The 21346-nt window shown below is 41.8% G+C and overlaps 1 protein-coding gene across 5 annotated transcripts in view; it reads right to left on the bottom strand.

Moving 5' to 3' along the window:
• Positions 1-13989: 13989 nt before the first annotated feature.
• The window catches only part of atf7ip (activating transcription factor 7 interacting protein), a 75121-nt gene continuing 67764 nt past the window's right edge, over positions 13990-21346 (bottom strand). For 4 of the 5 annotated variants that reach the window (XM_060898904.1, XM_060898908.1, XM_060898905.1 and 1 more), the window contains 7 exons: positions 17045-17109; positions 16231-16920; positions 16029-16072; positions 15673-15730; positions 15461-15556; positions 15205-15239; positions 13990-15023 (listed from right to left, as the gene is read on the bottom strand). In XM_060898904.1, coding sequence (XP_060754887.1) covers positions 14556-15023; positions 15205-15239; positions 15461-15556; positions 15673-15730; positions 16029-16072; positions 16231-16920; positions 17045-17109 — 1456 coding nt within the window. In that variant the 3' untranslated portion in view covers positions 13990-14555. The remainder of the gene's footprint in view (positions 15024-15204; positions 15240-15460; positions 15557-15672; positions 15731-16028; positions 16073-16230; positions 16921-17044; positions 17110-21346) is intronic. The other variant, XM_060898907.1, reaches the window with a different exon arrangement.

Here is a 21346-nt window from a genome sequence, read left to right as displayed (position 1 = left end):
ATATTTAAATGTTGAAAAAAATAGTCGAATATAAATAAAGCCCATGCTGTTCATCCAGACCCAAAAGACCCATAGTTATGATTTGTGAATGAATCAGAAAGCAAGACAATTTTAATCTTTTTTGGAATCGCAAAGAATTCTACAAGCCAAATAGCACTGAACTCAGCTGGATTGGAGCCAAAGTCTTAGCAGACCACTACAAACTTGCAATCTTTTCTCAGCCAGCACCGAGGAAAACAGTTGATAAGATGTCGCAGACTGACATAGTTACAAAGCCTAAACAATCATCTTTGCAAGTCGTCATCAAGGACACACAAACATCTGACTTGCAGGCCTCCCAACATTCTAGGACAGACGACTCCACTTCTCCTCGGATGGATTTCCCAAATAGCATGAAAAAATTGCTCCCAATGGCTACACTCTCTTTTTCCAGCCCAAATTTGTCGCGACAAGCAGTGTACCCAGTTCATCAAAATTGTGTTCGTCCAGGACTTTCAGCTGGCTACAAATCTTTTTCACCATCCAAAAGATACATGTCATCTCCAGTCCTTTCACCCTCAAACCAACTGGAACATTTAGAAAGTCTTGTTTGATGTACTCTGGGTCCCTGCAAATGGATGTAGAAAAAAGCTGGGATCCGATGTTGATACTATTCCTGTGTTGATAAGAAACAGAAAACATAGAGCACATTTAACCCTGGGGGTGAACCAATCTAATCTCCTTCCTGTTTTAAAACAGCATCAGAGTGCACAACCAAATATTACTGTAAAACTAGCCCTTCTGAACATTAGATCACTTTTAAACAAGTCATTTTTAATTAATGATCTTATTTGTAAACACAATCTTGATTTTTTGCTTCTAACTGAAACCTGGCTGGATCAAGCAAATAGTGCTACCACCCTTATTGAAGCAGCTCCCCCAAATTTTAATTTTTTGAATGTTACCCGACAAGGGAAAGGTGGAGGGATCGCAAATATATTCAAAGTCTCTTTTCAATGTAAACAATCCTCACTTGGTGATTTTATGTCCTTTGAACACTTATGTGCACTTGTTACATGCTCTCCTAACATATTATTATTAACTATTTACAGGCCTCCGAGACATTCAGCCAAAGTCTTTCTTGAAGAGTTTGGTGAACTGTTGTCAGTCATTTGCTTAGAGTTTGATTGTCTTATTATATCTGGGGATTTTAACTTGCATGTAGATAATACTGATAACATTTATGCCAAAGAACTATTTGCAATTATTGATAACTTTAACCTAGTACAACATGTACAGGGACCGACCCACTCTCGTGGTCATACTCTTGACTTCGTCATCACAAAGGGTCTTACTGTTTCTTATACTGTTGTTGACCTGGCCTTATCTGATCATTTCTGTGTTTTCTTTGAAGTTTCTATGTCTCCTCACATTCAGAATAGCTCAACGACTATAGGCAGGAGAGTCATAAACGACAACACATGTGCTCTTTTTAAGCAAGCTCTCTCTCAGAACTCAACCAAAATGTCAGACTCTGTAGATGATTTACTGGAATTTTTTAATTTAAATATGACCCAAATTATGGATGATATTGCTCCATTCAAAATAAAAAGAGTCAATGATAAGCAGAAAGCACCATGGAAGCAGTACCCGGCTGTTAAACTGCTAAAGAGAGAATGTAAAAAGACTGAAAGAAAATGGCGCAAATCTAAACTTCACATCCATTATCAAATCCATAAAGAGATGCTTTGTAATTATAATTATGAAATTCATAAAGCAAGACAGTCTTTCTTCTCCAATATCATCAGCAGGAATATGAACAATGCCCGTGTGCTATTTTCAACAGTTGAGAAGCTAACTAATCCCCCACCACAATTAGCACCTGAACTTCTCTCAGTTAATAAATGCAATGAGTTTGCATCTTTCTTCAAAGGTAAAATTGATAAAATACAGCAGAATATTTCTCATAATATATCTCAGCTGCAAAAAATTGAAAAACTGCAATCACCAATGACACAGATAGATAACTTTAACACAATGTCAGAATTTTGTTTAATTGATTATGAGACTCTTGAAAAAACTGTACAAAATCTCAGTTCCTCAACATCTGAACTGGACATTCTGCCCACCAACTTTTTTAAGTCTGTTCTTCATCTTATAATTACAGATGTGCTTCAAATTATAAATACATCCTTGGAGACTGGTGTTGTTCCTGTGTCCCTAAAAAAAGCTGTTGTAAAGCCCCTTCTTAAAAAAAATAATCTGGATCCTTCAGTGTTAAATAATTACAGGCCAATTTCAAATCTACCATTCATCGGGAAAATCCTGGAAAAAATTGTCTTCAATCAATTAACTGCCTTCTTGATATCAAACAGCCGTTTTGATAATTTTCAGTCAGGATTTCGTGCCAATCATAGCACTGAAACAGCGCTGATTAAAGTTATAAATGACATACGTCTTAATACTGATGCAGGCAAAACATCGGTCCTGGTATTACTGGACCTCAGTGCAGCTTTTGATACTGTTGATCACAACATACTGCTATATCGACTTGAACACTGGGTTGGATTGACTGGTAAAGTTATCAATTGGTTAAAATCATACTTAAAAGATAGAAGCTTCTTTGTTACCCTGGGAAATTGTTCCTCAACGTCAATGCCCTTGACCTATGGTGTCCCCCAGGGGTCGATTCTTGGACCATTACTTTTCAACCTTTATATGCTCCCACTTGGGCAAATTATCAATAAAAATTCAATTTTGTATCACTGCTATGCAGATGATACCCAAATTTATTTTGCTCTATCACCTAATGATTATGCCCCCCTTGAATGTCTCTACCAGTGTATCGATCAAATCAATAGCTGGATGTCACAAAATTTTCTTCAGCTGAACACAGATAAAACAGAAGTAATTCTATTTGGAAAAAAAGATGAAAGACTCAGGATTACCACTATTCTTGACACAAAAGGGATTAAAACTAAAGAAATGGTTAAAAATCTTGGTGTTTTCATTGACAGCGAGCTAAACTTTGACAGTCACATGAAAGCAATCACTAAAACGGCATTTTATCACCTAAAAAACATTTCCAAACTAAGAGGACTTATGTCAAAACATGATCTGGAAAAACTAATACATGCCTTCATTTCTAGTAGGGTTGATTACTGCAATGGCCTTTTCACAGGCCTGCCAAAAAAGACCATCAAACGACTTCAGCTGGTTCAAAATGCAGCGGCGAGGGTTCTCACACGAACAAAAAGAACAGAGCACATTACTCCAATTCTAAGGTCCCTTCACTGGCTTCCAGTAAGCTACAGAATTGACTTTAAAGTATTGCTGCTGGTGTACAAATCTCTAAATGGTACAGGGCCCAATTACCTCTCTGATATGTTGCAGCGGCCTAACCCAATCAGATCTACCAGATCGCAACAGAAAAATTTACTATTAAAACCAGTTGTTAAAACAAAGTGTGGTGAAGCAGCTTTTAGCTACTATGCAGTACAGTTATGGAACCAACTCCCAGAGGACATTAAAAATGCTCCTGCTGTTGGCAGCTTCAAATCTAGGTTAAAGACCAAGCTGTTTTCAGATGCTTTCTGTTAAATAATTTATATTTTTACATTTTTTATAATCTTTACTTTCTCTGCATGTTTTAAATTTACTTTAACTTTATTCTATTTTATTCTGCTAGTTTTTTTTTCTTTCTTTTTCTCCTTTTTCTTTTTCTTTTTGGCATTTTAATATTTTATTTCTACTATTGTTTAATTCTTATTATTTTCTTTTAATTCTTTTAATTCTTTTAATTAATTCTTTTAGAATAAAGATAAAATTATTTTACGTAATTTTATTTCTCTATTGTTTATTGTTTTTGTTTTTACTTCTGTAAAGCACATTGAACTGCCATTGTGTATGAAATGTGCTATATAAATAAACTTGCCTTGCCTTGCCAGTCATTCTTACTCTGATAATATACAGTGGTCATGTGACAAGTGAATGATATACTCAACCCAAAATACTTGTAATTATAATTCGTGAACAGATCACTCATCCTCACACTGAGAATATGAAACGGTCATTTGACAAATGAACAAGAGACACATGCCCTAAAGACCTGTAACTATGATTCATGGATGAATCAGTCATTTTGACTCTGAGAATATGCAGCGGTCATGTGACAAGTGAACGAGAGACTCATACCCGAAAGACCCATCCATGAACGAAGCTGACTCTGAGGGAAACATGAACAAATCACTCACTGAGATGACTCATTACTCCTGAATCATACAAAATATTAGTTCAAAACAAGCAAGTCATTTATGAACAACACATAACTACTTGGCAGTGCTTGAGGCCCCAACCTTTTGATCAGTAACCCAGAGCCATAACCACTGAGCCACCGCTGATTTCATTCAGTTCAAAATTATTCTGACCAGGGCCAGCCCAAGCCTTTATGAGGCCCAAAGCAGAATTTGATTTGGGGGCCCTTGACTGCCTCAGTGCCAATACTACTGACTAATGTCAATTCTTGCTTATTTGCACACCTTCTGTGCATCTAACACACCCATTATCAATTTTATTAATTGTAGGAGTATTCCTTCTCCTTTCTTCTTTTTTCCTCTGCTCCAGAAGGATATGTCCTTTTTTGCAACGTTACTTTTTTTTGCTTTTTCCATCGATGCAGAGCAGAGAACTGTAACCTAACATTGGTCTGACCAACTGTGCTTGCGTCAAAATCCAGTTAACATCCATTGCAGTGTGCTATCCTTTACAGTGTGATATCAGCTTGAACATAGACAGCAGGAATTGATTAAACAAGTAGTATTAGCTTACCAGCCCATTAACATAATATTGCATTTTTGTATGATTACAATTGACATCACAAAAAGAAAAAATCAAGTTTTCTTGTGGGACTTTTCAAGCGCCCTTGGGGGCCCTCTGGTGGTCACAGGAGCCCCTAAGCAAGGGGCCTAGCTGAAACACAAAACTCACTGTTTGTTTTGTGCACCATTGTTTTTTTTTTCATTCATGCATAGGTGGTGCATAAACGAAACTGAAATATAAAAAAACCCACATCTTTCTATATGCAGGGAACTTCATTATTTAAACCATCCATCCATTTTGGCATATCACTACAGTGACATGGCCGCTCTGACGGCTTCAGCCATCAAAGTCTCTAGGGAACGTTACATTAGTGGTTTCCCATTGCCTTCTACTGGATTATTATAGAGGTTTTCTCCTATCAACCATTCACACTCACAGTCACACCTATGGACAATTTAGAGCCACCACTTAACCTAACCTATGTGTCTTTGGACTGTGGGGGAAACCAGAGCACCCAGAGTAAACCCACGCAGACACGGGGAGAACATGAAAACTCCACACAGAAAGGCCCCCGTCAGCTGCTGGGCTCGAACCCGGACCTTCTTGCTGTGAGGCGACAGTGCTAACCACCTACACCACCATGCTACCCATTTTTTAGCAATGTATTTAAAATTATAATCTACAAAGCTGCCATGATTATGCAAGCTGTCCTTTCATAACAAAGTGTATGTTCACTGCTCCACTGTCTGAAGCTACATTTTTATTTTTGCTATACTGTAAATACAGCTGGCACAATTTTGGCCATTTTCTTGATAAAATGAAGCATGTGTGGATTTGGTCTAAATCTGAGCTTGCTAAATAGATCTGTATGCGAATGATTGCTAGTTGATTGGTCGCTACATGTTCTGCACGTGTGTTTAACAATAAAATGCATTCCATGCCAGTGTTACACTTGAGTCACTAAACCTCGAGTCCAAGTCCAGTCTCAAGTCCCTAGTGTTCAAGTCCGAGTCAAGTCCAAGTCATTAAAGAAAATTTCGAGTTGAGTCCGAGTCAAGTCCACTATTGATCTGAGTCTAGTCCGAGAACAAGACTAAAAATAAAAAGCTTGTTCATCGCTCAGCAAACCCTGCCCACTATCAACAGGGCAAATAACATGAGAGAGGGTTAACACTAGCTAGTTTATCGGTCAGCAAGCAAGCCCCGCTATCAACAGAACAATGAACATAGTATGTCACTTCCTTCTCTGGGTGGAGTCTTGCCAAATGACGATTGAAGTTCGAGGTTGTCCCCGTCGTCTCCTTGATAGTTCTTCAACATATGGAACACACAGCAGTGCATTTTTTTCCACTGCACGAGAAGTCTGTATAAGCAAAGCGGACAATCCTAGGGGCTTCTCTCCAGGCATTTTAGCGCCATTAACATTAGTTTGTTCCTGAACATGACGTATGAATGGGTGAATGTGCATTCTATTGCATGAAATTAGTATAAAATTTAATGTAGATATAAATATCTTATGCCAAATTATTATGGCATGTTACAAAAAATAAAGAAAAAATCCGAGTCCTCGTCTCCATTTTATGAGTCCTAATGTAGTTATATGCATGAGTCGGAGTCCAAGTCTGAGTCATTAGTGCTCAAGTCCAATTCAAGTCACAAGTTCTTAAAGTTAAGGCATGAGTCAGACTCAAGTACTACAAGCCTGTTCCATGTCATTGTTTTGCATTTCTTCCCCTATCCTATGACAGTTACCAACAGGGAAGGGTGAAGGCTAACAACACATGTTTCCTCCAAGATACATGAAACCAGTAAAGCCCATCTTTTCAAACTGCTGCTCATTCTGTGTCACAAGGAGACATAATACACTCAGAGGAAAGCACTATCTACCATCTTCCACACACAAGACGTCGTAGACCAGACATGCTATCCCAGATATAAGGGTCACAGTCAGTACGTTTACATGCACGTCAAAATCGAGCTGCTGTCGGTAATCGAGCAAAGGGTCCCAGCAGGGGTGCCAGAGAAATCCAATCCTACATGCACAAGTGAAATTGGGCTATTGTGCACCCGAGCCACACGTGGCGCTACACGCCCCATCGTGTTGGTACACTTCCGGTTGTCGTCATGAAGAAGAGCTATAGTGTTGCCAGATACTGCTGACGTATTCCAGCCCAAAACATGTTCAAATCCGCTAAAATGCACTTAAAACCCCCCAGTCTGGCAACACTAGAGTTCCGTGTTCAAGCTGTTAGGCTTGCTCTAACAGACTATGGCTACAAACTGTCCGGCGCAGACCACTGTTTTGTAAGACAACTTATTTTGCACAATAATATTTTTCTAAAGTCCATTTTTTGCTTACAAAAAAATATTTTTTTTTTTGCTTACAATTTAACTTATGTCTTAATAAACACACAAAAAGTTCAATTGTTTTGTTTTTATTGACATTCTTCAGATTTTGGACATATATATATATATATATATATATATATATACACACACACACACAAATACAGTGACTTGTTTATGTACACAATTCACAGCTATGCAACAGCTGTACAGAGGTGATACAGTAAGTGAGCTAAATTTTAACAGTGCAAACAATGCCACAAAAAGAAAAGATTCATGCCGTTGTCATGATTCGTTGTCATGCCGACCGAGGCTGTTGTGTTTCCCTTGTGGTCTCGTCACTCGTCACTTCCGGAAGGGGCAGTGCTGAAGTAAGTAGCTCGAATACGTAGCTCAATAGGGTTTACATGCACTAAGTAGCTCGGCAGAAATCGCATAATCTAGGTCGTGTAGCTCGATTCTGAGAAATCAAGTTCGGTTCAATTTCAGCCGAATTAAGGTGTATACATGGCATTTTGAACTTCGATTTCAGTCGAGCAACGGCAGAAATTCGATTCTCTCTATGTGCATGTAAACGCACTGAGTGGCACAGTGGGCAGCACTAAAAGGAGTGTCACTTGCAGACAACTGTAAAGTGACAACATGGAGATCATGTCTAATTTCACCACATTTACAGACTGAATGTTTCTTCATCACACCCTATGTACACTGTGGTGAACATATTCTCCTCAATAAAGTACAGTATCAGAACTATTTATGAGGGAGCCCTTAGGATGTGTTAGGATCCCTTTGAATGAGAAATGATGATATGGTCTCCAGTAGTCTTGAAGGAAACCACCCTGGAGGTAAGGAACATGAAGAGAATGAAAGATTACAAATGTGACTGTGGTTTTACCACATGCCCACAATTGGCTAGCATCCCTGTTTGACAAGGAAGAAAGAGCATGACATGAGATTAAATTATGATTTATATGCAATTCTGGTTATTTGAAAATGTTTGCAAGTTTGCTGCATGTGGATCAATATATAAACCTTTATTTTATTCCAGGTTTAAAATTAATCATTGGTGCAAACGGACAATGTCACTGATATAAAGCAGCACTACTAAAGAAAACCCTTGTGGTTTTTGGCCTGTGAATCTCTTCATGACCTCATTGATATACACAGGTTTTGGCTTATTATTATACGTATGGCAAGATATCAAACATACACTCATGGAGCACTTTATTAGAAACACTATCCTAATACTGTCTAGGGCCTCCCTTTCCTCCCAAAACAGCCTCAATTCTTCATGCCATGGATTCTACAAGATCTTGGAAACATTTCTTTGAGTTTCTGGTTCATGTTGACATGATTGTATCACACAATTCCTGAAGATTTTTCAGATGCACTTTCATGCTGTGACTCTCCTGTTCTACCACATCGCAAAGGTGTTCTATTGGATTATAATCTGGTAACTGGGAAGGCCACTGAAGAACATTGAACTCATTGTCATATTTATGATATATATTTTTTCTCTCCGTGCTTCCACGGAAGGCGGTCGCATTTTCTGCTCTCCCTCTCCCTCCTTTTTTTCCCTGCTTGTGCTTCTGTGTCGTCTCGTCTGCTGTACTTTTTGAAGAGACTCTTCCTGCATTACTTTCTAAACTAAAAAAAGTATGGAATTGATAAACTGGTCTCCTAACGAAATTGACACAGTTTTCTCGACGAGAAGTTTGGGTTCGGGGGACCCCGTCTGTCCTGCCAGAACGTTTGCGGCTGGTTACACGATGGACGTGTGGGAGCGGTGGCAGGTCGTGTGCCTGGTGATTCTTTCTGTGGAGGACATTGAAGATATCTACTAGATATCTACATTGAAGATATCCTATTTGGAACCATGATTACAGGACTTTTGCTGATTGGATTAGGCATTGCCCTGGTATATAGAGGAAATCAGACAACAGTGACAGCTGTTCAAAGCCCCACAAAGCTGCCCGATATGATTGGAGTGGTGGGCAAAGCTGTTGGCACTCAGACTGTGGACATTCAGAACTTTAACCACAAAATGGTTGTTATCTCGGAGCAGCTTTCAGCTTTGCAAGGAATATGTTTTTCGGAGATCAATTTGAATAGAATGGATGGAATGGACAGATATGGACGAGCAGTGTGGACGTGCAAAGACTGCGTCTGGAAAGACCAAACAATTCATATCTTATCGACATTCGGTGCCCTAAGACAGCACCGGCCTTGGTTCAGGCCATTGCTGAGACAACATTTCCCCCTGAAGGTCACTGCCTGGAGACACTCTCGCATTCCTTGCATTCCTTCTCTAACTCTCCGCGGTGGCCATTTTTACCCCCAGTGTGACAAGCGGGTGCGTGACCAGCGCCTTCATGGCTGCAGGAGCGGACGGCTGCTTGCTTGCGCTGGATTACCTCCTCCCCTCCCCCCTGCCCCCTTACCCCCCTTACCCCTTACCCCTGATTCCCCCCCTCAAGTCCCGTATTTAAAGTGTACTTGTGTTGTTGTGTGCTTATTTGCAAAGGTTTTTTAAATGTTCCCACACTGTACTCCTGACAGGAGCATAGTGGGGGTGTTCTTTTTTTCCTTATCTCTCCTCATGTTGTGTTTCTTTTTTATCTTTATCCCTGTCTTCCTGTCCTGTCTACCCTATGTCAATTGTATGTTGTATATGTATGGACAGGTTGACGGCTAATTTCGCTGGTACATGTGACTAGTGACAATAAAGGGCATCATCATCATGATACCAATGGGGACATGGTGCATTATCATGCTGGAACTAACTATTAGAAGATGGTAAATTGTGGCCATGAATGGATGCACATGGTCAGCAATAATATATTCAAATAGGTTATCAGTGAGTGATTGGTATTAACGGGCTCAAAGTGTGCCAAGAAAACATTCCCCAAACCATTACACCACCTTCACCAGCCTGGACTCTTGACTCAAGGCAGATTCTGTCCATAGATTTATGTAGTTGGCTCCAAATTCTGACCCTCCCATCTGTGGATTTCACAGATATCAAGTATCAACAGACCCGGCTGCATTTCTCTAGTCTTCACCTGTCTAGTTTTGGTGAATCTGGAGATGGTCTTCTGCTGTTATAGCTCATCCACCTCAAGGTTCAACATGGTGTGCATTCTAAGATGCTTTACTGCGTACCACAATTGTACAGTGTTGTTATCTGAGTTACTGTAGCCTTTCTATCAGCTTGAACCAGTCTGACCATTGTCCATTAATGTCTTTCATCAACATGGTGTTTCTGTCCACCCTCGGGATGTTTTTTTCTTTATTTTACCATTGTATGTCAATAGATTTTGATTTGTCTGTACTGAAGAAAGTTGAATTGACAAAGTATGAGTGATCTAGAAATATAAGTCTTCTGCTGCCTCGTAGATTCTGCCTCACAGATCGATCTGGGAGCAACAGTCACTGATACAGACATAGCTGTTCAGAGATGTTTCTCAGTTTATTGAAGGACGAATATGAGTATACTAGTGCATCTCAAAAAATTAGAATACCATGAAAAAGTTCCTTTTTTCATAATTTAATTCAAAAAGGTAAACTTTCATATATTCTATATTCATTACATGTAAAGTGAAATATTTAAAGCCTCATCATCTCATCATCTCTAGCCATTTTATCCTTCTACAGGGTCGCAGGCAAGCTGGAGCCTATCCCAGCTGACTACGGGCGAAAGGCGGGGTACACCCTGGACAAGTCGCCAGGTCATCACAGGGCTGACACATAGACACAGACAACCATTCACACCTACGGTCAATTTAGAGTCACCAGTTAACCTAACCTGCATGTCTTTGGACTGTGGGGGAAACCGGAGCACCCGGAGGAAACCCACGCGGACACGGGGAGAACATGCAAACTCCACACAGAAAGGCCCTTGCGCTCGAACCCAGGACCTTCTTGCTGTGAGGCGACAGCGCTAACCACTACACCACCGTGCTGCCCCTATTTAAAGCCTTTTTTGTTTTAATTTTGATGATTATGGCTTATAGCTCATGAAAATCAGAAATCCAGTATCTCAAATTATTAGAATATTCCCTAAGATCAATCAAAAAAAGGATTTACAATACAGAAATGTCCAACTTCTGAAAACTATATTCATTTATACACTCAATACTTGGTTGGGGCTCCTTTACCATGAATTACTGTATCAATGCGGTGTGGCATGGAGGTGATCAGTCTGTGGCACTGCTGAGGTGTTATTGAAGCCCAGGTTGCTTTGATAGTGGCCTTCAGCGTATCTGTATTTCTGGGTCGGGTGTTTCTCATCTTCCTCTTGACAATACCCCATAGATTCTCTATGGGGTTCAGGTCAGGCAAGTTGGCTGGCCAATCAAACACAGTAATATCATGGTCAGCAAACCATTTGGTAGTAGTTTTGGCACTGTGGGTAGGTGCTAAGTCCTGCTGGAAAAGGAAATCAGCATCTCCAAAAAGCTTGTCAGCAGATGGAAGCATGAAGTGCTCTAAAATCTCCTGGTAGATGTCTGTGTTGACTTTGGACTTGATAAAATACAGTGAACCAACACCAGTAGATGACATGGCACCCCAAATCATAGCAGACTGTGGAAACTTCACACTGGGCTTCAAACACCTTGGATTCTGTGCCTCTCCACTCTTCCTCCAGACTCTAGAACTGTGATTTCCAAATTAAATGCAAAATGTACTTTCATCTGAAAAGAGGACTTTGGACCATTGAGCAACAGTCCATTTCTTTCTCTCCTTAGCCCAGATAAGACACTTCTGACATTGTCTCTGGCTCAGGAGTAGCTTGATATTAGGAATGCGAAAGTTGTATCCCGGGCGGCACGGTGGTGTAGTGGTTAGCGCTGTCGCCTCACAGCAAGAAGGTCTTGGGTTCGAGCCCCGGGGCCGGCGAGGGCCTTTCTGTGTGGAGTTTGCATGTTCTCCCCGTGTCCGCGTGGGTTTCCTCCGGGTGCTCCGGTTTCCCCCACAGTCCAAAGACATGCAGGTTAGGTTAACTGGTGACTCTAAATTGACCGTAGGTGTGAATGTGAGTGTGAATGGTTGTCTGTGTCTGTGTGTCAGCCCTGTGATGACCTGGCGACTTGTCCAGGGTGTACCCCGCCTTTCGCCCGTAGTCAGCTGGGATTGGCTCCAGCTTGCCTGTGACCCTGTAGAAGGATAAAGCGGCTAGAGATAATGTGATGTGTGTGTGAAGTTGTATCCCCTTTCTTGAAGATATCTGTTCGTGATGGGTCTTGATACACTAACACCAGCCTCAGTCCACTCCTTGTGAAGCTCTCCCAAGTTCTTGAATCAACTTTTCTTGACAATCCTCTTAAGACTGCGGCCATCCCTGTTGCTTGTGCACCTTTTCCAGCCACCCTTTTCAGCAATGACCTTTTGTGTCTTACCCTCCTTGTGGAGGGCATCAGTGATCATCTTCTGGACAACAGTCAAGTCAGCAGTCTTCCCCATGATTGTGGTTGTGTGTACTGAACTAGACCGAGAGATACACTGTGTTCATACTGTTTTACTCAAACTCGAAATGAAATATTCTAATATTTTGAGATGGGTTTTTTTTTATGTTTTTGTACTGTATGCCATACTGATTAAAATTAAAATAGAAAAATGCTTGAAACATTTTAGTTTATGTGTAATGAGTCTATAATATATAACATTTTCACTTTCTTAAATAACTGATGGAAAATATTGAACTTTTTCACAATATTCAAATTTTTTGAGATGCACTAGTATATCCACAATCAAGAGTGTGGTGTAGCAATATGATTGGAAAATATAATTTCTGGAAGCAGAGTTGGCTGATTGTGGCAGGGTAGCTTCAATGGGTGATGGAAAGTTATGAGCAGGATAGCTTTATGAAAAACAGAGCAGATGTGCAAGCAAAGATGGGTTTCAAGGATGTAACTGAAACTAGCCAAAACAAGTTACAAGCATGCCAAACAAATATTTCTCCCATGCATAAACTCTGGAGATTGTTGTGTGAAAATCCCAGATCAGCAGTTATAAAAATACTCAAACTAGTCTTGGTCACCAACAATCATGTCACGGCCAAAATCACTGAGATTACACCCCCACCCCGTTCTGATGGTTGATGTAAACATTACCCAAAGCTGCTGGCCTGTATCTGCATGGTTTTATGCATTGCACTGCTGCCACACAATAGGCTAATTAGACAATTGCATGAATGAGCATTTAATTGACACAATGAGTGCCAATGTGTCTTGGTCAAATCTTGATTATATGGCTTTGTCCAGATTGATGCCAGTTTCTTCCCTTTGAACAAATGTGCACACTTGAAGAGCTCCTGATTGTGGAATCATCAGCCTGACAAATCTGACTGGAGTTTCCCCAAAAGCATCGTAGTACAAAGCTTTTTAAATGGTTGAGCGAGCAAGCAACACAATCCTTGTTACATCCTTGAAACACTCTCGCTCCTAGTTAGGATGCTCTTGGTGTTAAGAGGCTTTTTAGAAACCCACCCCTGGTTGGTGTATTTTGTTTTCCTTCCAGAATGTGTAGTGTTAACCTCTAAAGAGTAACGTAATGTTTAGGAGTCTTAAGCGGTGGCTTGTCTGTGTACACAGATGCACACAGAGCAGTTAGTATGTTTGCCTTAGAATGAGGTATTTTGTGGAGAGTTTAGATCAACAAAACAGCTGAATTTGAGATATTTAGACATTAAAAATGGTGCCCAGTTAAATTCCCCCTGGGAATCTCATGAGGCAGCAGAGTTGCATCTGTAGAGTCTTATACATACTGTAGGTAGAGCTTATTTTATTACATATTTGCCCTTTAAATTCAAATTAGGAAATCAAAAATTCAAGTGACAGGGATTCCTTTTTCCATTTTAAACACCTTTATTTGAAGGTTGTTCTTTGGGCGTCTGGTTACCAGACAGAACATTACAAAACAATAATGCCACCATTGTCTTTTCATGTAGCTTGATACCATGCTGTTTTATGGAGCATATGTGCAATGGATTGAAAGTCATTTTATTAAAAAAAAACATTTTCAAAAAAAAAAAAAGGAACAGAAAAAGAACAGAGAACTGAAAAATTTGGAACAGACCAAACACAACGTATAAATATCTGACCTATTGGTTCAACACTTAACTGTACAGAGTCATTCTACACATGGAAAATACCGTTTGCAGCACAGTTCAGACCAGTGCCATTTCCCCCATTTTCCTTAAAATAGCGTCAAATTACTGACTAGTGTGCAAGTCTGTGTTTCTGTAGGGCATGTGTGCCTATTTTAAACATCCTATCCAATTTTGGGGATTTTCCTAACTCAATAAGTAGTTTGATGCATCATTAGCAGTTCAGTCTCTCCCACAGTTTGGATATTTCTGCCGACTACACCACATTTTTCCTTCGCTAACGAACACAATTCAGTACATAAACTTAGGACTGTGGGTTGATGACATCGGTACACTGGGGCTCGCAGAACGGCCCAAAGCGGCCGTACACATCTTTGGCCCTGACAGCAAAGTAATACGTAGAACCGGACACGAACTGGGTGAGTGTGCAGGCCATGGGCAGTGGCAGTGCCTTCACTTCACCAATCTTCTTCCACAGCGAGTGTGTAGGTGACTGTGTGGATGAGCCCGATGATGCATTCTGCTGGTCCTGGTGGTAGGCATAGAGGTGGTAGCTGTCCACCGGCGCACAGTTTCGCTCCGTCTCAGACACGCACCATGACAGCACAATGCCGTTCTGACTCTGCACACGCGCGAGCTTCAGTTGAGGCTGTTGAGGAGGAGATGTGTGCGCTGCCTCTGGGGGCAGACGAGTTGGTGGGGCCGGGGCTAATGGCAACGGAGGAAGAGAAGCCAAGGATGAAGAGCTTGTGCGCGATTTAGAGGGTGAGTCCTGAACAGATAACAATTGTTTAGTACAAACAACTACATTATACACATTTTTTGCAACTCAAACAGTTGCATGCTTAGACTACATTAATATTGGAAACAATGAATTACTCATACAACAAGCAAAACATGGAAAGTGTCAAAGCATTGCCAGCTGTTCTCAAGATCTAGTCACAGCCACTTACCACTGAGGGTCGATGCTGCGCTGAAGCACGACCTGCTTTAAAAAAAAAAAAAAAAAAAAGATCTTTAACTACAAATGTCAAAATAGGGCAATAATATTTACAGAGCTAATAGCCAGACTGAAAGATGTTCAAATATGAGAACTGATCAAGGGGGACCCAGCCAGCAATAGGAAGTCAACTAACTACTCAGGGCTAATGATCTATAGTGCAGAATAATAAACAAGAAAAAGAGAAGCAGTGAAATGGAGAAACTCACCAACAGAGGTGGAGCTCACTAATGCTGGGGGAGGCCCTGGAGCGCGCTGTGTATTGGTAGGAACAGCAGGAGCAGTAGCCTTCTGCACACCAGTAACTAAAAACACATAGCCAGCGAGAGAATAAGGGAGTGAAGGACCATATGGGCAAGTGAGCACAAAGTAAAGAAGAGGAGATGAGCAACAAGAGCCAAGTGGAGATGTAATAATTTACCTTGGACATCATCATCATCCTCAGTTAGGTCAATGACTGAACCCTTGGGACGAGCAGGCTGTGAAGATGACAGGAAGTAATAAATGTTTACTTTGCAACTGAACTAGCAATGTGACAGAATGCTGGATTGTCTACCATAAGGAACTCTGAAGTTACACTGTTATGGCTATGCTATATGCATCACTAAAAACTAAATACCAGTTGTGGTAATTTTAAATACTGAAAACACGGGGAGGAGGGGGAACACCCATACCACACAAAACCCCACCCCACTCTACCATACAGCCCTTTATGATGTTTGACATGTTATGTATACACGCACATGAGGTTTAAAAACACCAGTGTACTACATTTACCTGAGCAGGAGATTTGGCTGGAGCAGAGTGGGTGGCTTGATTATCTGAAATGAAAAGAGCAAGATATTCAAGTATTTTCAGTGAATTGAATTATATCTAGTGAAATATGCATTATTACACATGCAAGCTAAATTACAAAAAAAAAAAACCTGCATGTTAAGTGTTCACACAAAATAGAGCTGGCAAGTATGAGTACACACACCTGTTTTGGATGCCATTTCAGAGGCTGATGGTGGACCAGCCGCAGCTGCTGCTGAGCCTGTTGCAGCAGGGCCTGTGGTTGCCGGGGACGATGAAGCAGTAGCCATTCCAACCACGGTGGCACACTGTGTTGGGGCACGGGCTGTTGTCACAGAGATACCAGCATTAGGTGAGCTCGCGGTGCCTGTGCCACCCTGGTACACTGGCCTACTTGGTGGCATCTGAGTCACTGCCGAAGATGCAGAGGCGGCCAATGAAGAGGGAACAGACGAGGAGGAGGTTGCAACGCTTCCTGCTGTCTTCTGCAAAATAAAAGTGGTGGCTGTTGTGGTCTTGGCCTTGCTAAGGCTGTTAACCGTGGCCAAGGAGGACACAGGAATCAGGCCAACTCCTCCAGCTATGGTCCCGGCCTGGCCATTAGCCACAGCTAGTGGCAGCTGGATTAGCAAAGGCTGGATGGACATCGGTTGGCCAGCTGATGTGGCCGTGCTAGTCGTCATGGCACCTGTGTTTGGGCGGGGCTGCAGCAGTAGAGTGCCTGGCTGGGCCTGGCCACTCAGAGAGGAGCTGGTGGAAGAGGGTGTAGAGTTTGTTGTTGTGGTTATGAGCTGGAGGATGGGTGCAGGGGCGGCCAATGCTGAGGAGGTCGGTGTACTTGGAGTGGAGTGAGGTTTGGGCTGAGTTGGGGTAGCTGAAGGACACGAGAAAGACCAAGTATCGTTTGATAAATAAAGCCTAGTTTCAATATCTGAAACAATCCTAGACTTTAGTGGTTAGCTTCATAACATGACTAACCCAGAAAAACATGCACTCACCACTAGAACTGGATGATACTGCAGAAGGACTGGACAGCTTTGTGTCCAGCATGGCCCTTACGGTGCTGTAATAAAACAAATATATACAGTTTCCATTATATTTCAGTCCGCTATTTCAAGTCTAAAAGCAAGTTGCAGTGGAGTATAAACACACCCTTTTAAAAGCACCATATAGGGTTTTCCCCCCCCCTTCAGATAAACATCCTTTTCTCTGTTGCATCAACCATTACATTACACTTGGGTCCACAAGAGCTGGTCAAGAAAAAATGTATTTAAAAAAAAAAACCCTGCCTAATACTGCATAGGTCCCCCTTTTGCCACCAAAACATCTCAGAGCCATCAAAGCATGGACTCCACAAGACCCCTGAAGGTATGTGGTGGTATCTGGCACCAAAATGTTAGCAGCAAATCCTTCACAGGTCCTGCAAATTTAGAGGTGGGGACTCTATGGCTCGGACTTGTTTGTCCAGCACATACCACAAATGCTCACTCAGATTGAGATCTGGGTAATTTGAAGGCCAAGTCAACATCTTGAATTACATCAAGTTCCTCAAAGTATTCCTGAACAATTTTTGTAGTGTGGCAAGGCACTTTATCCTGCTGAAAGAGGCCACTGCCATTAGGGAATACTACTGTTACAAAGGGGTGTCCTTGGTCTGCAACAATGTTTAGGTAGGTAGTATGTGTCAAAGTAATATCCACATGAATGCCAGGATCCAAGGGTTTCCCCAGAGCATTAGATTGCCTCTGCCAGCTTGCCTTCCCCCTCAAAATACATCCTGGTGCCGTCCCTTACCTAGGTAAGCACCACACACACACACACACAGCTATCCACATGATCTAAAAGAAAATGTGATTCATCAGACCAAACTACCATTTATTGCTCTATGGTCCAGTTCTGATGCTCATGTGCCTGTTGTAAGAGCCTTCAGCAGTGGACTGGGGTCAGCATGGGCACTCTGACTGGTCTGCAGCTACACATCCCCATACACAGCAAGTTGCAATGCACGGTGTTCTGGAACCTTTCTATCATGGTCAGCAGTAACCATTTCAGCAATTTGTACTACAGTAGCTCTTCTGTGGGATTAGACCAGATAGGTTAGCCTCCACTCCCATTGTGTATCCATGAGCCTTTGGTATCCATGACTCAGTCACCAGTTCACTGATTGTCCTTCCTTGGACCACTTTTGGTAGGCACTAACCATTGCATACCAGGAACACCCCTCAACACCAAGACTTGCTGTTTTGGAGATGCTCAGACCGAGTTGCCTGGCCATCACAATTTGGCCCAATCAGGCAACAAGAGAACGGACTGTTCTCTTGTTGCCTGATGCATCCCACTCCTTAACAGGTGCCACTGTAACAAGATCAATATTATTCACTTCATCTGTCAGTGGTTTTAATGTTATGGCTGGTCTGTGCAAATAGAGTTAAATGTCCCAATGGCTTGGTCATTATATTTCCTAAAAATCATGGTTCACTTAAAAAAAAAAAAGGGGGGGGGGGGATTAGCTTGTGGAAAACACACTGGAAGGAGTTGGGTTAAAAAAAAAAAAAAAAAAGGGTAAAAGCCGTTTCAGATCGAGGCACACTTTTCTGATCGCCCTGCATACTGTTGCCTACTCAAGCATCTCCGATATTGTATTAAAAAAAAACCAAACTCCCATAAGAAATGCGGTGCAACACACAATATCTGCTGGAATGTGAGAGCATTGATTCATTGATAAAAACCTGAGGTCCGTTTCACAAAGCAGGTTTAGTGAAAACTCTGAGTCTGTAAACCCTGAAATGAGGGGAAACTCTGGGTTTTCCATTTCACAAAAGGGAGGGAACTAAACCAGGGAAAGAAGGGAAACTCAAGCCTGTTTCACAAAGAGAGGGAACTTAATCTCTCGGACTGTTACCATATACTGCAACAACCTCTGTGAATCTAACCTGGTCGGGACCAGGTTTTTATCAATGAAACAGGGGTTTTTCTCTGTCTCCGCCCTCTTTCACAGACACACCATTTGATCTCATTCAATCAGCAGAAAGAGTTTTAGCGTAGTTCTGCCATCTGTCATTCAAATAAAATCAGTAGTTAGTAGGCATTGGAAGTCCATTAGGTAACTTTTTCATGAACATGGCATGTCCTTTTGATCACGATCCCGTTGATGAAGGTACAGCATTACGAGCATATATGCATTACAAAAAGGTTAGACGCCATACTGTAGTTTACCCTGCAAGACTCAATGTTTCAATATTACATCACTTTTAGCGATTTTAACAAAAGGTCTGCAAACAGGTTTGGGGTTCCCCCCCAAGACCACATTTACACCGTAATGTAATCATATGAAAAATACCATTACAGACTGGTGGAGCAGCGTGCCGAAAATATGTATTTGGTCCAAGGTGTGGGGTTTTTTTTCCCATACGTCGCCAGCTCTTTTGCCAGTAGCGCATCACTTGCGCAGGTCTGGGGTTACCCCGCAATTTTTGGGTTGTTCTATTATTAGGCTACCGCATAAAAGTGGTCACATTGTGTGCTCAATACCTGTATACAGCGCTGAAATAAAATGTTTTGCAATGAATAAGAAGTGTTTGGAGTTAACAACATATTAACACTAGAAGGCCCAAAGTGCAGACTTTAGTCTGCAATGAAATCCCCCCCAAATTTGTGAATAAGTATAACATACCATTACCTGCCTCCCATTGTTGTGTAAAGAAGCCTACCGTATTTTCTGGACTATAGAGCGCACCTGTATATAAGCCGCATCCGCTCTATTTAAAAAAAAAAAAAAAAAAAAAAAGATATACAAGCCGCACCGGGCTATAAGCCGCAGATATCTATGTTGAAAAATTAGATATTTACTGCATGTACAGAACGATTTTGTACTGTAAATGTACATGTATGTACCTGAACAGATTCTTTCCGAACAGTGCCTTTTAACACGGCAGCAACTTTGCTGATTAAAATGGAACAGAACCAAGAGAAAGTAACCGGTATTTATTTACCTTCATTTCTCCTGTGTTTGAAACCACAAGTCACTTTAATCATCTTCGCTGAAACCCATGAAGTCGTCTTCTTCAGTGTCGGAGTTGAACAGCCTCAGAAGCGCTTCGTCACATCTGTCTCCATCAGTCTCGCTCTCCGTGTCACTGTCATCCTCCGGTGAAGTTAGCTCTGAAGGTGCGCTGCTCTCTTCGCGTAGCAGTCCAGCCTTTCGGAACCCGTTGGTGATGGTGGATTCTTTCACAGCAGTCCACGCTGTTAGGATCCACTGACAGACATCAGAAAAGGATGCTTTTCGCATGCGGCCAGTTTTTGTGAAAGACTTCTCACCACTTGTCATCCAAGTCTCCCACTCAACCCGGAGTGCAGCTTTAAATGCCCGATTCACACTGATGTCAAGTGGCTGCAAATACTTTGTTGTACCTCCAGGAATCACAGCTGGAATGGAGTTTGTTTTCTTGATCGCTGCTTTCACAGAATCTGTGATGTGGGCCCTCATGCTATCCAAAACAAGCAGTGCTTTTTTCTGGTGAAAAAATCCTCCCGGGCGCTTACCGTAGCACTCCGTTAACCATTCATTCATTAGGCCTTCCATCATCCACCCTTTGGTGTTAACTTTGACCACTATGCCTTTCGGGAGTTGTTCTTTCGGCATAGTTATGCGCTTAAAAATCACCATTGGTGGAAGTTTTTGTCCGGATGCCGTGCATGCCAGAACGCAGGTGAAGTGCGTCTTCTCGTAGCCTGTTGTTTTCAACAACACGGATGATGCACCTGTCTTGTTAACAGTCTTGGTCAGTGGCAGATCAAACGTCAAAGGGACTTCATCCATATTTATGATGTCGTCTGGTCCGATGGAGTTTTCTTGTATCTTTGTTTCAACGAATTTGTGGAAGTTTTCAATTTTTTCCTGATAGTCAGGGGGGAGTTGCTGACAGAGTGGTCCGTGCCCTAATGGACAGGTTTTTACGTCTCATAAATCTGAAACACCATGACGGCCCAGCTTTGAAATCTTCAATATTCATTTCGCGGGCGATTGTTTCGGCTTTCAGTCGGATCTGTATAGTGGATACACCTTGGCCACCTGCTCTCTGTGTGTTCACCCAGTCCTCCAGGACATTTTCAAGTTCAGGCCACCTGCTTTTATGTCCTCTGAAAGCTTTTCTCGACTTTTGGCATTGCATGAGCTCTTCCTGCTGCCGCCTCCAACGTCTCACCATAGATTCACTGACGCTAAGCTTGCGTGCAGCAGCACGGTTTCCTTCCTGGATAGCAAACTCGATGGCCTTCAACTTAAAACTTGCATCATA

The sequence above is a fragment of the Neoarius graeffei genome, chromosome 18 (assembly GCF_027579695.1).
Source record: "Neoarius graeffei isolate fNeoGra1 chromosome 18, fNeoGra1.pri, whole genome shotgun sequence".
Classification (NCBI taxonomy): Eukaryota; Metazoa; Chordata; class Actinopteri; order Siluriformes; family Ariidae; genus Neoarius; species Neoarius graeffei.
The sequence above is the reverse complement of the archived record's forward strand: the minus strand, read 5'-3'. Positions and strand labels throughout refer to the sequence as shown.